The 16,523-nt window shown below is 41.1% G+C and overlaps 1 protein-coding gene across 1 annotated transcript in view; it reads right to left on the bottom strand.

Moving 5' to 3' along the window:
- Nucleotides 1-16,523, bottom strand: part of UGGT2 (UDP-glucose glycoprotein glucosyltransferase 2) — a 227,763-nt gene that overhangs the window by 33,627 nt on the left and 177,613 nt on the right. Inside the window, exons 27-29 of the mRNA XM_019528498.1 lie at nucleotides 13,983-14,172; nucleotides 10,146-10,304; nucleotides 8,648-8,733 (exon numbers count right to left, since the gene is read on the bottom strand). Coding sequence (XP_019384043.1) covers nucleotides 8,648-8,733; nucleotides 10,146-10,304; nucleotides 13,983-14,172 — 435 coding nt within the window. The remainder of the gene's footprint in view (nucleotides 1-8,647; nucleotides 8,734-10,145; nucleotides 10,305-13,982; nucleotides 14,173-16,523) is intronic.

Here is a 16,523-nt window from a genome sequence, read left to right as displayed (position 1 = left end):
AGCTGGGGGTACAGTCCAGTGTATGGGGGGGAATGGTCCACGCACCCAGGCAAACCCCGGCTGGGGTCTGGGGCCAGGGAGGGGCATTAAACACCCCTTCCCCCACTCAAACTTACTGCTGGTTGTGGCTGTTGACTACAAATCCCAGAGGCACCTGGAAGCAGAAAGAGGAAGTCCTGCAGAGTCCTGCTGCTATAATTCTAGAATGCAAATCCCAGAGTCCTTGGGGCAGCAGAAAGAGGAAGTGAATACAACACCAGAGAGCTAGGTTCTACTGCCCCCAGCTTCTGCCTGAGCCACTGCAGGCACGTGACTGCATTTCTTGAATCAAAGGTAAATGTCTGTTCACTTCTGTTACAATTTAATCTGTGCAGCTTAGACTAACCTGCAAAGACTGAACTGATTCAGCCTCAGGCTTTTTGACTGTCTGTACCTAGCTTAAGTGTCATACCAAAAGGAAAAATAAGTTCCATGGTTTAATGATTCTTCACTGTAAACATCAGAAGACTGGTCTTAGGTTGTTTACATGCATGATCCATAAACTCAGTTGGTTCAAATTGATCTTAGTTGTTACAACATGGAGCTAGGACCCTAATATTTTTACACAATAGTGCCAACACCTGAACCATTACTGTAGACTCCATATTTCACACCAACTGATTAACTCCCCAAATACTGGCATACACATGGTAAAGAGAAGGTGACAAAATTGAACTCTGAATGAAACTGATGTCTGGAATATATACTATATTTCCTCACATAAAACATGCTCCAGAATAAATTACCTTGTTTTGAAAGGCAGAATGAAGAAAAAAGTTATTTCCTTGTATAAAGTAACTAAATTGCAGCAGCTAAGGAGCCAGCCCGCTCATTGTTCTGTTCCCTGACAACTGGGCACGGATTTTACTTTCACTTCTACCTGGTAAGTGGCAACAACTGCTTTTACTCTTATTTCTCTCACATAATGTTTACTGCAGTTTCTAGTACCTGATTTTTGGAAAGAAGTACATATTGTATGCATGAAACTAGAGTAGTATTTCTCAATCTTTGTAGACTCAAGGCACCCATCATCAGACTCAAGGCACCCTCCATAACTTTTATGAATTGAGTGGCACCCCATTTCAAGCACTAATTTATTATGGGGTTTACTTCCATGCTCAGGGACAAGCCAGTAGGGATAAGGTAGCAGTTAGGTAGGGAGAGCCTGAGCTTGTCCTTATCTGCTTATCTCTGAATACCTCCTTTACCTCCTCACTTTCTTCAGCCCCATCTCCTGGTTAAGATTCACTGAAATACACTAATTAGCTTTCAGCGCTATTTGACACATCTCTGGAAAGTAAATGGAATTTCTGGTTATCCTGTCCTCTGTCAATGATTACAGCCTTATGAATAGACTTTTCCTTACTACAATTGTTGGAATTTTTTTTCAAAAAGGCAACTTTGAATGCCTAGCAACATGTGACATGCTGTGTGTATAGTTGTATATCATCAATATCATAGATATATTATAAATATATATCATGCAGATACTGCAGATCAAAAATGATTACAGGGCTCTGGGTGCAAAGGTGAAGGGGGCAGAGGCTCAAGTGGTGTTCTTAATACTACTGGTCAAGGGGAAGGGCCTGGGCAGGAGCAGATGCATCCTGTGGATCAATGCACGGTTGCACAGGTGGTGTCTCCAGCAAGGCTTTGGCTTTTCCAACCCTTGGTTGTTGTTTCAAGAAGAAGTATCTTTGCAGACAGGCTCACTAACCTAGTGAGGTAGGCTGTAAACTAGGTATGCTGGGGGTTGGAGAACAAAGCACTGAGATAAGTGGGAAAGCAGGTGACCTGCAGGAAGCACAAGAATGAGGGGACAACAGTGAGGCCTTCTCAGTCTTCCTAAGAATGAAGAGCAATCAGCCAGTTACCTCAGGTGTCTGTACACAAATGTACAGAGCCTGGGAAACCAGCTGAAAGAACTGGAAGTCCTCACACAGTCACAGAATTATTATATGGTTGGATGGGTATAAACTGTTCAGGAAGGAAAGACAGGAGAGAAGAGGAAGAGTAGTTACGCTTTATGTAAAAGAGTTGTATGATTGTTCAGAGCTCCAGTATGAACGGAGATAGACCTATTGAAAGTCTCTGGCTTAGAGTCAGAGGGGAGAACAACAAGTGTGATGTTGTGGAAGGTGTCTGCTATAGACCACCAGACCAAGAGGATGCGGGTGATGAGCTCTTTTTCAAACAGCTAGCAGAAGTTTCCCAATCATAGGCCCCAGTTCTCATGGGGGATTTCAGTCATCCTGACATCTACTGGGAGGGCAATATAGCATGGCACAGGAAGTTTTTGGAGAGTGTTGGGTACAACTTCCTGGTGCAAGAGTTCAAGAGGCCAACTAGAGGCCATGCTCTTCTTGACCTGCTGCTCACAAACACGGAAAAATTGGTGGATAATGTAGAAGTGGACAGCAACTTAGGCAGAAGAACCATGAGATGATTGAGTTCAGGATCCCAAGGAAAGTAAGGGAGGAGAGCAGCAGCATAAGGACCCTGAACTTCAGAAAAATAGACTTTGACTCACTCAGAGAATTGATAGGCAGCATCCCCTGGGAGACCAGTCTGAGGGAGAAAGGAATCCAAGAGAGCTGGTTTTATTCTAAACAAACCTGACTGAGGGTGCAGGAACTATATGCAGGAAGACTAGTGAGTATGAGAGAAGACCAGCTTGGCTTAGCAAGGAACTCTTCAATGCGCTAAAACACAAAAAGGAAGCTTAGAAGAAATGGAAACTTGGGAGGAGTATAGGAGTATTGCTTAGGCATGCAGGGATGAAATCAGGAAGGCCACAGCACAATTGGAGTTGCAGCTAGCAAGGGACGCAAAGGGTAACAAGAAGGGTTTCTACTAGTATGTCATCAACAAGAGGAAGATCAGGGAAAGGGTGGGTCTCTTACTGAATGGGGGAGGAAGCCAATGACAGAGAATGCAGAAAAAGCTAAAGTACCCAATGCTTTTTTTACCCCAGTCTTCACAAGTAAGGTGGGCAATGGGGCTGGCACTGAATGGGGCGTTTCTTGCCAGGGGCTGGGCTTGGAGTGGGCTCCAGAGACTGGGAGGAGGCTGCAGCCACCCCAAATTTCATCACAACTCTGCTTCCAGTCTCACACCACTGCCCACCATCCGGCGCAACCCTGGCTAAACACCCCTCCTCCACCCAAGCACCGGGAAAAGCCAAGGCTGCACCAGGCTGTGGCATGGGGCTGGGAGCAGAGCTGCAGCAAAATCTGAGGTAGCTACAGCCTCCTCCCAGCACCGACAGAGCCCACTCCAACCCTAGCCCCCAATAAGAAAAGCTCCATACAGCGTCAGCTCCAGCTCCACCCCACAGCTGCAGTCTGTGCCATGCTGCGCAGATCCGGGGGGTACACACCGCCTCCACACCATGAGCTGTGGCTCCCGTCCTGTGGCCCCCCCCCATTCCCCACTGGACAGCACCCGTCCCTGCCCACTCCTTCACCATGGGGGACATAGAACTGCTCCCTTTCCCTCCACCCTCCCTTTCCACCACACTGGACTTACCAACCTGGAGGCAGCTGTATCAGATATCGGACTGGTATTGGTCGATATGCCTCTTTAAATATCAGCTATTGGTCTCAGCCCCCAAAATCTCTATCCGTGCACCCCTATAAATCACAGTTATCTACCTTTTCCTTATAAAATAAGGAATAGATTTTTTTTTCCCTAAATCCTTTTCCGTTAAACAGTTCGGCTGCTGATTAGGGTCTTGATCATACAATGCTTACCCAACATAAGTAGTCCCATTGAAATCAAATGCAGGAAAAAACATCAAATGAGTACCAGCAATCAGACTGAAATCTTATCACAAAGTGTATCACTTTGCTCTTATTTATACCAGTGCCTCCTAAGGAAGTCTGATTTCCAGGTGCAGTTGGTTAAAAATAATAATCCTTGTCAGAAAGTGTCTAAAAATATATTTATTCCAAAAAAAAAAAAAGCATTCATTTACACGCAAGAAACAAAAAAGTCTTTACCCTAAATTAGACACTAGTGTCATGGAATTAACACTACTGGAATGGTACTTATGCTGTACAGTCTCCTAGTTTTTTTTCTTGAACTCTTCTGATAATGCAGTACATGAATGTGCCTTCAACAATAATTTACCAAGTATTAAAAACCAGGAAATAGGTTTATGCCCTGTAGTATTTCTAATCAAGGCTTGATTTCATCTATTAAATATCTGCCTGAATTCTAACAATGATTTGTACAAAAGAGACTGAAAAGCCATGTTATCTAATCATATTATAAGCGTTTGGTTTATAAACAAAAGTGAGACTCAATAAGTTCTGGGTTGGAATCATAATCAGTTTAAGAAGCATTAATTTTATATAACTCAATTCATTTTTAGGGTTTGAACCTTAATTACTTTTCTTTAAATGAGATAATTCATTATTGCCAATAAACCGCAGGTACTTTAAGCTCTTTTTTATTCAAAAGAGAAAGCATTTTTACCTTTCGTTGTTGAACTCCAATATGTTACATTTTCCCCCCAACATAATTCCAATGTAGTAACTTTAATATTTTATTGAATTAAGATTTTGCATGTGAAATTGCAGAAAGTAAAAACCCCAAGAGGAAGGTTGATAAGATTCATTCCAATTGACCAAGGAACTACTGGAAGGTGGATATTACAATACCTTATCCAATGAGCACTCCTGCAGGGGCAGAGAATATTCAGAAGAGGGTAACAACAAGATCAAGGGACCTGGCCTCAAAAACACTATGATCTTTATCAGTTTCTCTAGGGATGGACAAGATACTAGAAAGACAATGTTTATTACCCAGGACAAAACCAATAAATGTAATGTTGATGTTTTATGGAAGAAATGTCCAAAAAGTCAAATCGAGCCATGTAAACTGCTCTGCAAGTGGGATAAAAGAACAAAATTGTAGGTTTCCAGATACAATTCTGTTTGTGGATTTGGATGTCATTTTTTAAACGCAGATACCATAGTTGTAGCCTGTCTTCCAATACCAGTTTCCTTAATGACAAAGAACAGCAGTATCCACCTTATCTGGACTCACTGGCTGCACGAGTGATGCAGGGACAGTCCACAACCAAGATGTGCAGTGCTAGATCCGGATCACAGAGCCACGTCATCTGGCCCACAGAGCAGGAATTTGTCAGAAGCAAGTTAACTATGGCAGTTCCTAGCCACCCCTCCTGTCACCACCACATTTCTGGCCCTGAAAGCAGTCACAGCAATTAATGCTGCCAATACTCCCCATACAGCCAAATTGCACAGGCCAGATGACACGCTCCTAAGCCATATTCTTGATCACTACTAGCATACAGAGAAGTACAATCACTTTCTACCCCTCTGTCAGTACATCCCAAAGTTAATTCCTTTTTGTTGAAGCATTGCGTCAGAAACTCATATATAGCTGTTTGTATGCAATTACCCACTAAAAGCTTCTTAAAGGCATTGCTTTCCAGATACAGTCCCCATTCCATCAGTCTGGCCTGTATATTATTTGTCCTCAAATTAATGATTTGGCATTTGGCTGTATTAAAACAGTTTCTGGAATGGGCCCAGCTTTCAAAAGTGATTTAGATCTCTCTGTAGTAGTATTATTTACTACTCTAACAATTCTATAGCAACAGTTTTATATTAGCTTCCAGATCTCAATAAAAATATTACATACCTGGACCTGATTATGTTGGTACCCTTCCCACCCTCAGACGCAGCCCAATAAATAATGATTTTCCACTGACAACTACTTTTTGAGATTTATCAGTTTGCTAGTTCTTAAGTAGTATAATCTTTTTTTTATTGATACTATATAGTGATAATTTTAATCAAAATGCTGTGCAGTACTGAATTTACTACCTCACAACAGTTTAAGTATATAACAGATCCAGAGTTAACTTTATCAGCAAGCTTACTATCCAAACCAAAGAATAAAATCAAGTTTGCTTAACAAAGCCTGTTTTTTATATAACAATGGGATTGGAATTGGTTATATTTCCATCCTTTAGGTTTTTATTGGTCAAATCCCATACCATATTTTCTATTTTTTGCCTAAGACCAATGACAGATTAATCAATCTATAAGTATGTAGGGTCATCCTGCTTGCCTTTTGTGAATATCAGCATAATTTAGGTACTAATTCAGTTGTGTGAAATTTCCCTACAAATTCCAATCTTTATTAAAAATTAATATTGCTAGGTGAGAGATCACCTTAGCCCTAAAATATGCAAGTCTAGATCCATCATCTAATTTCACACAACTCTAGGAGGATCAAAATGATGAGCTTTTATCTTTTTTTTTTTGTATTCTGCTAAAATCTATGAAGTGGCTCAAATTCTTCTCTTCCCTGTGCTATGGGGAAAACAATGCTATTCATGCACATGATACCTGTAGTCAAACAGGAAACAAGAGTGACTGAAGGCTGAATAAACTCCTTTTCTTTAATAGCATCTTTTTCCAAACAATATTTTCAAAATATTTCTGCTTCATACACAGTCTTTTTAGGGAAAAAAGCAGTTTGACACTTAGAATCAGAGGATAGCATACCTAGGTAGACTAGACACCTAAGTAAGCAGCAACACTTATTTAAGCATACTTGCACTTGGGCCATGTACAGGCATTACAGTTCTACCAGGAGAATTTCCATTTGCCCAGTAGAAACTACAAGCATACAAACATTCATTTAAATTTTTCCTGGGGAAATGTGTCCCCTCTGGGAAAGATCTTCTAGGTCAGCACCTGGAAGATTGTTTTGCAAGAGGAACTAAGGTAGTGATGGTGGAGGCCAGGTACTGGACCCAGGAACATTCTTCCCAAACCCTCTTCCCCAGCCCCACTGGCTTACTCTTGCCATGTGTACTGAGTGACAAAGGCAGCAATCTCAAAGCTAACAGGGCTGGAAACTGGGTTTAGGTAGGCTTTCCTGCACCCAAAATCTTTAAATGCCACATGTGCCACCCAGGTCCTTAAATGCCATGGGGACAGAAGTCAGGGCCAGGAAAACAGCAAGACAATGTTTCCCATGGTTCATCAGATCAGGGACTGCCAGGTTGGAGGAATGGGTGAGGGGCTCTGCCTTGCTGTTCTACTCCCCACCTTGATCTATTTGTGGCCTTGATCTCTGCAGTTGCAACCTCCCTTCATTTTCTGAAGACAACAGAAGGACAAACAAGTAAACCAGCTAGCAGAAACATGAAGCTTCCAGACAAGGTAATCTGTAAGTCTCAGCAACAGATTTGAAAGCCACACTGGAGCAGATGATACAGAAAAAAGTGAAGCAGAACGAAACACCAAATCAATATGAAAGGAAGGAAAAACTCAGTTTTCATCCCTCAGTAGTTATTGTCTGGTCCTGCAACATAGTATAAGTCTGGCATTTTTGTCAGAAAAGAAAAATCAGGATGCAGCATTAATGGAAAAGATACTCATCAAGAAGCTTAACATAAATAAAGAAATAGAGTCTAATGATACTAGAATATCACACATACTATGGGTGTGCAAAATGGGCCATATTCCATTCAGATTCAGGGCGATTTGGGGGACAGTGAATTGATTCTCTGATTCGGGTCTCTGTCCCTGATTCAATTTGGCCGAATCTGAAGATACGATGCTGATTCAGAGAATCGGTGATTCGGCCATAGACACAGCTTTAAATGTTTTTTTCTACAACCTTGAGGTACCAGGCACAGTTCATGAATGCTGAAATGGTGGAGTGGATGGTGCATCCCACAGGAGCATGCGAGGGTCCCCCCATACGCTCGGTGGTGGACCCAGAAGTGGATTGGAAGTACTTCCAGTCCACTTCCGGGTCTGCCACTAAGCTGGGGGGCAGAGTCCCCCATGCACTCCGCAGAGGACCCAGAAGTGGACTGGAAGTGCTTCTGGTCCACTTTCAGGTCTGCTACCTAGTGTGCTGGGGACCCCCTTGCGCTCCCGTGGGACGCTCCATCCACCCCACCATCTCGGCATTCATGAGCCGCCTGATACCTTGAGGTATGTAGAGAAAACATTTAAAGCTGTGTCTATGTCTGAATCATCGAATCTCTCCAAATTGATTTGGAGGGTTCTGATTCGATTCGGAGAGATTAAAGGGTTTCCTGATTCAATTCAGATTTGTAGATTTGGCTGCCAAATCAAATCAGCGACCGAAGCTTTGTGGAGCCCTAACAAATACAGTAATGTGTTAAATAGGGACTGGCTATATCATTCTCAGTCCCTATTTAATCTCTACTCGTTCCCAATTTACAAATGCAATTCATGATCAGTCTAATGGAAAATTTTAAGTCTTTACAAAACATTGCCTCATTCTGCCTCTGTCCTACAAACCTTTACACTCTTTGCACTATTATATGGAAAAAAGCCTCCAGGATAGGAGACTTACTGAGAGGCTCTGTCTATTAAATTTCTCATGCTCACATTTCATTTTCACTACATTCACTATTCAGCTTTAAATTCTACCATTAACTTTATTATCAGTAGGTCCTTGTTCTTATTCTATGTATCATTTTTGTTTTACTATAACACATGCTTTTCTTAACAAAGTGTATTATAAAAACAGATAATAATTATAAGTTATAATTGTGTTTGAATAAAGACAGATTGCTCCTTACTAAAGTATGTGGTAGACATCATCAGATCTTCCTTTGCGTAATCTCAGTGTCCAAGCACCTGGATTTGCTTTCAGCTGGAAATATCCCTGTAATGCAAGAGAAAATTCTAGCAGTCTGGTTCTACCAAAATTTAAAAGCATTCTCCTTCATATGTTAACACGGACCATCTAGCAATCAGTCCCATAGTCAAGGTTACTATCTGTTGCCTACTAGAATATTGGTCCTGAAACCAATATTACAATAATGCCATCAAGTGCTTCCTCCCTGTATGTTCAGATTCATATTTCCTAGTGATAAGGACATTTGTACTTACCTGGATATGAAGAAACTCTAATAAGAACATGGCATAACATTATGCAGTGTAGCAGAAGCAAGTTGGTCTTTTTGTACCCTACTGATATAGAGTTACATTTTTCAAAAACAACATTTAAAAGGTTGCCTCTTTCCATTTCCTCTGATATCACAGGTAAATAATCCAATTACCGAACATAATTTTCACTTCAGTTCTCCTCTTCTCCCTCAGCCTCCTTTCATGCTCTCTAGTGAATACGTTATTAGTGACTACTCTCAAGAAAACAGGAACAGCATGGTGTAATTATAACAACTGTAACAGAACACTGTAACAAATGTGTAAGTTTCCAGGTTTGGAAGATTCTTTGAAGAAATTTTCAGTTAGAAAGAAATTTCCTATCTAGCTCAACTCCTAATATGGAATAATGGGGAATATCTAATACACTGTGAAACCCAGAGGAAGTAGGCCCCTGAAAGTGAAGGAGCATTAGTAGATGAGACTCTAAATGACTTGATATTTGACTGGACACTTTTTGCCTTGGTAGTTTCCACAGACTGCACTACAGCCATCCCTGCCCTTCTCTCCCTCTTACTCTATAGTTAAAAGGGAAGTTTGCACATTCTGTTTTTCAGTTCCCTCTCAGCTGCAGAGGAGAGAACAAGGAGGAGAAGATGTAAATGTGAATGTGGACAATACATCTCAAAGAATTCTAGTTACTCATAAGTAGTTCCCTTTCCTCCTTTAAGAAATTGTCTACATATACTTTTATACCATAGATCACCAAATTAACAAATTTACCACTGAATACAATTTAACAGCCTACTAAGAAAAACCAAAAAGGTTCCAGGACTAATAAAAAAAGAAAAACAAGCTGAGAGAGCAAGATGTGTGTGAGTTTTTATAGGGACATGGCTTTTTGTGATAACTTCTATTGAACCAACTGTACACTTGGAAGAGCTATTGGACATACTTCTAGGCATCAGGTACCCTTCCTCAGGTCTGAATTGTTATAGACATCATCTCTGTATTATTCAGTACACATATCAAGGCAAAAAACACAAAAGTATAATAACTTCTTTTAGTAGTCTTGGTTTTACGAAGTAGAGAATAAAGGCACAAAGAATAAGAATCTGATGAAGACATTTCATGAAAAAGGAGAATAAACTGTTCAGATAAGGCAAATATTTTTTCTTAGGTAATACATACCAAGTTGGCCATCACTATGGTATCAACCATAACAGGATTAGTCTTCATGCCTAGTGTGAACTGTAAGCCCTGAGGAGGTTGTCCCATAGTCATATCAAAGCAATGTCCTTCAAGTAATAGATATTCCAGTTCATATTCTGCTGTAACAATTCCTTCTATCTGTGGAAATCAATATTTTATCACTACAATATCTGGCATTTTAATCTCTTAAAATGAAGCAAATATAATGTAATCGTAACCATTAGGCCTGTGCAGAGCGATAAATATTTGCTTCGGATTCAGATTCGGCCAATTCAGAGGACAGTGATTCAATTCAGAGATTCAAATTACTGTCCCGATTTGATTCGGCTGAATCAGATACAAAAGATTTGGCACCGCTTCAGGAGATTCAGCCATAGACTAAACAGGCAGCTGACATAACTGCCTCCACCTGGTAAGTCTGCTGGGGTTGGGAAGGAGCATATATAAGGAGGAGGGAAGGACTGGGGCTGGGACAAGTTTCCCAGCTGGGGCGGGGGGGCAGGGGTGTGGGATGTAGGCATGGCAGTGCTTGGAGCGAGGGTTCTGCCTTGCTGCTGCTTGTCCAGCCAGGGTGGGATGCGGGTGTGGCTTGCTCCGGGCGGATGGGGCAAGAGACAACAGGGCATAACCCCCACTCCCAGCGCTACTGCACCCACATACTGCACCCCTCTTTGCCAGCTGGCAAGTGACTCCAGAGCGGAGTCCCTGTTCCCAGTGCTGATGTGGGCACAGCAGCGCTGGTAGCAGGGGCTATGCCCTGCTGCCACTTGCCCCCTTCTGCCCGGAGCAAGCTATGCCTGCATCGCACCACCCCTCATGCCAGGTGGGCAAGCAGCAGCGGGTCATAGCTCCCACTCCCAATGCTGCCATGCCCGCATCAGTGCTAGGAGCAGGGATTCTGCACTGATGCCACTTGCCAGCTGGTACGGCAGAGGGTGGGCGTTGCTGCCGCTTGCCAGCCAGTGCGGGAGAGCACAGGATATGGGTATGGCAGTGCTGGGAGCAGGGGCTATGCCATACTGCCACTTGCCCCTTCCGCCCGGAGCAATCTGTGCCTGCATCCTGCCCCCCGCCACCCCAGCTGGGCAAGTGGCAGCAGGGCATAGCCCCCACTCCGAGTGCTGCCGCACCCACATCTTGCACCCCCTGCCTCCCTCCTCGAGTCCCATGCCCTCTGCCCAGGCTGGACAGCTTGTTCCAGCCCCAATCCCTCCCCCCCGATACCCTTTCCCTCCCCGCTCCCTAACATACTTACCAGCTGGAGGCCGATTCGCCAAATCTTTTCTGAATCTTTTTCCAAATTGATTCGGGTGGTTTGAATCAATTCAGAGCTTTTAATTGGTCTCCCAATTTGATTTGGATTCAGAGATTTGGTCCCTGAATTAGGCAGAAGCTTTGCACAGCCCTAGTAATCATCATCATCATCATCATCATCTTGTTCACAATATACCTTCAATATGAAAAGCTTAGGTAGATGTAAATCTTTCCTTGTTACCATTTTGAGTACATTTATTGTTCATTAAAATCAATGGATCAATAAGTTTGTAGAATAAAGTCCCATGGTTGTACACATAGTGGACACAGCAAAATAAAACTGCTGGAGATAAAAGCACATGTTATTTAAATACATATTCTCTTTCTCTATATAAATATATCTATATGTTTATCTGTGTGTGTATACACACACACACACACACACACACACACACACACACACACACACAGAGAGAGAGAGAGAGAGAGAGAGAGAATAACATCAAATAAATAATAATAGCCTATAAATAAGACCCAGAACATTACTCATTAGGTGGACATTCAATTTACTGTGCTAAGCAAAATCAGAATGATTCCGCTGGTGATCCAAGCTCTCTCATTTCTATTAAAAACTGTTATAGACCATCTACTTCTAGGAATGAAAAAGTATTTAGTTTTCCAGGAACAAGAATCTCTGGTCCTTTTATTGCTATTGCCAGCAAGAGTGCTAACTGTAAATGCATGTTTGTGGCTTCTTTTTAAACAAAGACAGCTAGAAATAGGCTGACAATATTAGATCATTTAATATAAGCCATCAGAATAGATGCAACTTTGAATACTAAATAACTTCAGCTTCAAATTCCATGAACCATGCAGTATTCCATTTTTAGCATTTTCAAACACAAATAAGATATTAAAATTCGGGATTAAAACCAATTCATAAAACTGAAACAAGAACAAGAACTTAGTTCTTAACTAGGAACTTTTTTTTCCAGTTCAATATGCCCTTGTGTACATATGTGGATTTCTAATTTAGTACTAAGAAATTAAAAAAAAAAAGTTTTGAAGGGCCTAAATAGTAATTCTATCTACTGAAAAAAATATTTACTTGAAATTCAGCTACTTCTTTTTTCCCTACTATATTTCTTATAAGTGCTAATACATTTGTCTCCTACCCTAGGTAGTAGGGTATCTAGATGCTGTCATAACATAGATCATTTGCACTCAGTGGCAAAGCGTCTAAAAATTTCATAGATCTTAATTTAATTATTACTGAGGCTGATTGGTCTTTCCATTAAAAAGGGAACTCTGGCAAAGTAGGATAAAGCTTTTACTTCTTTTCACCTGTCTTATGATAAATGTAGTAGTAATTCTAACGTAAGTTTCGAAATGGGTTGCTATAAGCAATACTTACAAAAGAATCTTACAGTATTAAAACTCAAAAGCATGCAACTTAAAAATATAGCTTAAAAATAATAACTTCCATATTTTACACCTTATTTTGAAAAAAATGCATGATAAAACTGCTGGACAAAAAGCTCTAGTTCAGTAGTTCTAAGTCATTTTAGACTCAAGGCACCTCATGGAAAATACCAGCTCTTAGTTTTTCTGTGTTATTTTATCTACAGAAAAATAATAGATCCATTCTTTCGTGGCAAAGAACACAAAAAGACCACATCAGATAAGAATGTTTGTAATGCTTCTGGAAATCTCTAAATTTATTTTGTGGTATACCTTGTGTTAAGCTTACAGTGTATATGTATACCTTACAGTGTTAACAGGGTACCATGGCACCCTGGTTGAGAATCACTGCTCCAGCTGATACTGAACTACTCTTCTGAGTAAGTATTGTAAGTGCATGCTCAGAGCCCCAAGGCATAAGGAAAATTTAAATGGAAATGAGAACTAAATTAAATATTATCCATGTCCATTAACAAAATGTACAAATAATACAGATTCAATTCAGTGATTGTTAACATGATGATCCACAAAACAACTATAACTAGAAGCAGTTAGGAGAGGGCGTGTATAATATTTTTGCTCTCAATTAATGTGGTCCACACTCTGAAAGTATGTTATAACCTCAGAGATAAACTGTTAAAGATAAAATTGCAATATGACACAATAATGATGCCAGAGAGAAAGATAGTTACTGCCAGATGACATACATATAATTGGAAAAAAGAGATGAAACATCCAGAACATATGGAATGCCTACTTCATTGTTGAAGTTTTACTCCAAGAAAATGTGCACTTTCATAAATATGCTAGTGCTCCAAGACTTCCATTAACTGCTTGTATTATATTTCATGCTCCAAGCATAAGTTTTTTTTGGTTTTCTTCTATAACTCATTACTTCAATTATTAAGGCTTTAATTATTTTAAAGGAGGGAAAATTGCAGAAAGGTTTTTGAAAGAAGTTAAGAATTTAAATGGGGGAAAAGTTAACCAAACTATTTGCTAGATTGAATATTAAGCATTTTATGAAAAAAATCATTAGAGAAGGTTTCTGTTTATATGCTCCAGTATGATTTTCACAGGTGCTCAAAAATTACTACTTACATCCTCTAAGTGAATGTTATCAAGATCATAGGAACTGTTTACTGCTTCAACCAACCAGCTTTCAGGAGTGATCATATTTAAAGTCAACAGAGGTGATTCTGGCATTTCTAGGAATTTTGCCACAGGCTCAGAAGGAAACAGGTTGTTGGCCCCGGAAGTCAGCTCTGGCTCCAAAACAAAACGATAAAAGCTGTTGGAAATAATAATATTAAAAAAATTACACCTTATACACTACAAAAGCTGAGCTTTAAGTATTGTGAAGTTCTTGTACAAATGTGGTAAAATACAATGAATGTCTGGAATCCATTTACGAAATCAATAGTGCTTGCAGGCATGGCAGTTCCATGTTCTTGTGAAACGCGCTCATGTAATATTATCCCTACTCACATGGGCTAACAAACATTTGACAAACGCTTCTATTTTACTTATTCTGTCTGGGGAGAGTGAAGATACCTCCTTCTGTATTCTCACTGACTGATACAGGTGAGGACAAAGAGAAAGAATCTGAAGTGTGAACAACAGGAGACAGTCTGCATATGGAGTGTTCTTGGTCTGCCAGAGTTCCCGCCACTAAGTAAAGTAGCAGCAACACCTGATGGAAGAAGAGGAAAAGAAAGAGACTTTTGCCAATAGCTCCAACAGAAGAAGTGGGGGGGGGGGAAATAAAGAAAATGAGAGATATCTCCCTTCATTAGATTAGTGAACTGCTAAGATTATGCCTTGATGGCTCATTCTATCATACAACTAATATTTTAGAAGATTAACAAGGACACGGAAAACTAGCTAGCCAGTACTAAGTTAATTTTGAAGAAACATGACACGGAATTAGGATGGAACTAGCCAAGAACTCGGAGTCTTGACTAGACAATTCTGGTTTGCAAAATAAAGAGCTGATTTCATTGCAAAGTTTTATTTCTTCCCAGAACAAAACGTAATAGTTCATCAGAATTAACACTGGCAATTTGTGCAGAAATGACTCTGTAAAAGCAAGCTGAAAATAAAAAAATTAGGTTGTGTGTGCTGCTATTTCAATAATATTAAAATATGCTCTTTTATAAAAGCAATTAAGAAACATCAAATTAAATGCAATAGATAGACAATGTATTTATTTGCATACATATACCTTTCTCTGAAAATTACCCAACAAAATTTGGTGTGCATGTCTTAAGTGAGGACACAGAAGGCTCCACGCTGTGAGCCTTCTCTTCACCAGGCTGAAGAAACCCATGTCCCTCAGCTTCTCCTCATAAGGTTTGCTTTCTTGGCCTTTGATCATATGGGTGGCTCTCCTCTGGACTCTCTTGAGCTTATCCACATCCCTCCTGAAGTGGGAAGCCCAAAACTGGACGCAGTACTCCAGCTGCGGCCTCACTAAGGCCAAGTAAAGTGGGAGGATGATGTCCCTGGTTTTCCTCAAAATGCATCAGTAGATGCATGTCAGAATTAGTTTGCTTGGCCATGGCATCGTATTGGGTGCTCATGTTCATCTTGTGGTCAATCAAGACCCCCAAATCCCTAGCAAGCGTAGCACTGCCAAGCCTATAAGTATGATGCTGGGTTTTTCCTCCCGAAGTGGAGTACCCTGCATTCCTCTACACTGAATGACATCAGGTTTTGGTCCGCCCACTTTGCAAGTGTGTCTAGGTTGGCTGTATCTCCAGCCTGTTCTCCAGTGTGACCGTCTTCCCCCATAGTTTAGTGTAATCTGCGAACTTTGTCTGCATCTGATGCCCAAATCCAGGTTATTAATGAAGATATTGAAGAGTACTGGCCTGAACACTGAGCCCTGGGGGACTCATTGATTTGTTCCCATCAACTAGTGTCTTTTAGGTCCAAACCTGAAGCCAGTTTCCCAGCCTTTGGAGGTTGGTTGACATGACCTTCCAGTAATAAAACCATGTTGGCTGGCATTCAGCAGGTTGCCTTCTGTTAGCCTATTGCAGATGGATCCTTTGACAATTTTCTCCAAGATTTTTCTAGGGATGGATGTCAGACTGATAGATCTGTAATTCCCTGGACCTTCTTTCTTCCCTTTCTTGAAGACTGGGACCATGTTGGCTCTTTTCCAGTCTTCTGATACATCACCCAGGCACCATGAGCATTGAAATATCTTGGCCATAGGGCATGCTATGATGTCTTCCAGCTCTTTTAAGACTCTGGGGTGTAATCTGTCTGGGCCCATGGACTAATGGAAGTCAAGCCTCTCCACATGTTCTCTCACTTGGTCTACGTCAATTGTGGGCCCATCTCCTGAGTCTTGGTTGCTTTGCATCCTGTCTGACAGTGTGACCCCCGTGGGCAGGTGGAAAACTGATGCAAAGTAATTGTTTAGGAAACTGGCCCTTTCTTGGGCATCAGATGTCAGCTGCCTCATTAGATCTTGCAAGGGGCCAATGTTGCTTTTGTTTATCCTCCAATTCCACACATATCTGTAGAACGACTTTTTGTTATCCTTGATTCCGGTGGCTAGCCTGGCTTTGAGTTCGGTTGCTGCCTTGGCTTTTCTGGACCACTCCCTACAGGTATGGGCTAGTGCTGAGT

Source organism: Crocodylus porosus, unplaced genomic scaffold, assembly GCF_001723895.1.
Source record: "Crocodylus porosus isolate Cpor-Errol unplaced genomic scaffold, CroPor_comp1, whole genome shotgun sequence".
NCBI lineage: Eukaryota > Metazoa > Chordata > Crocodylia > Crocodylidae > Crocodylus > Crocodylus porosus.
This window is presented reverse-complemented; position numbering and strand designations above follow the sequence as displayed.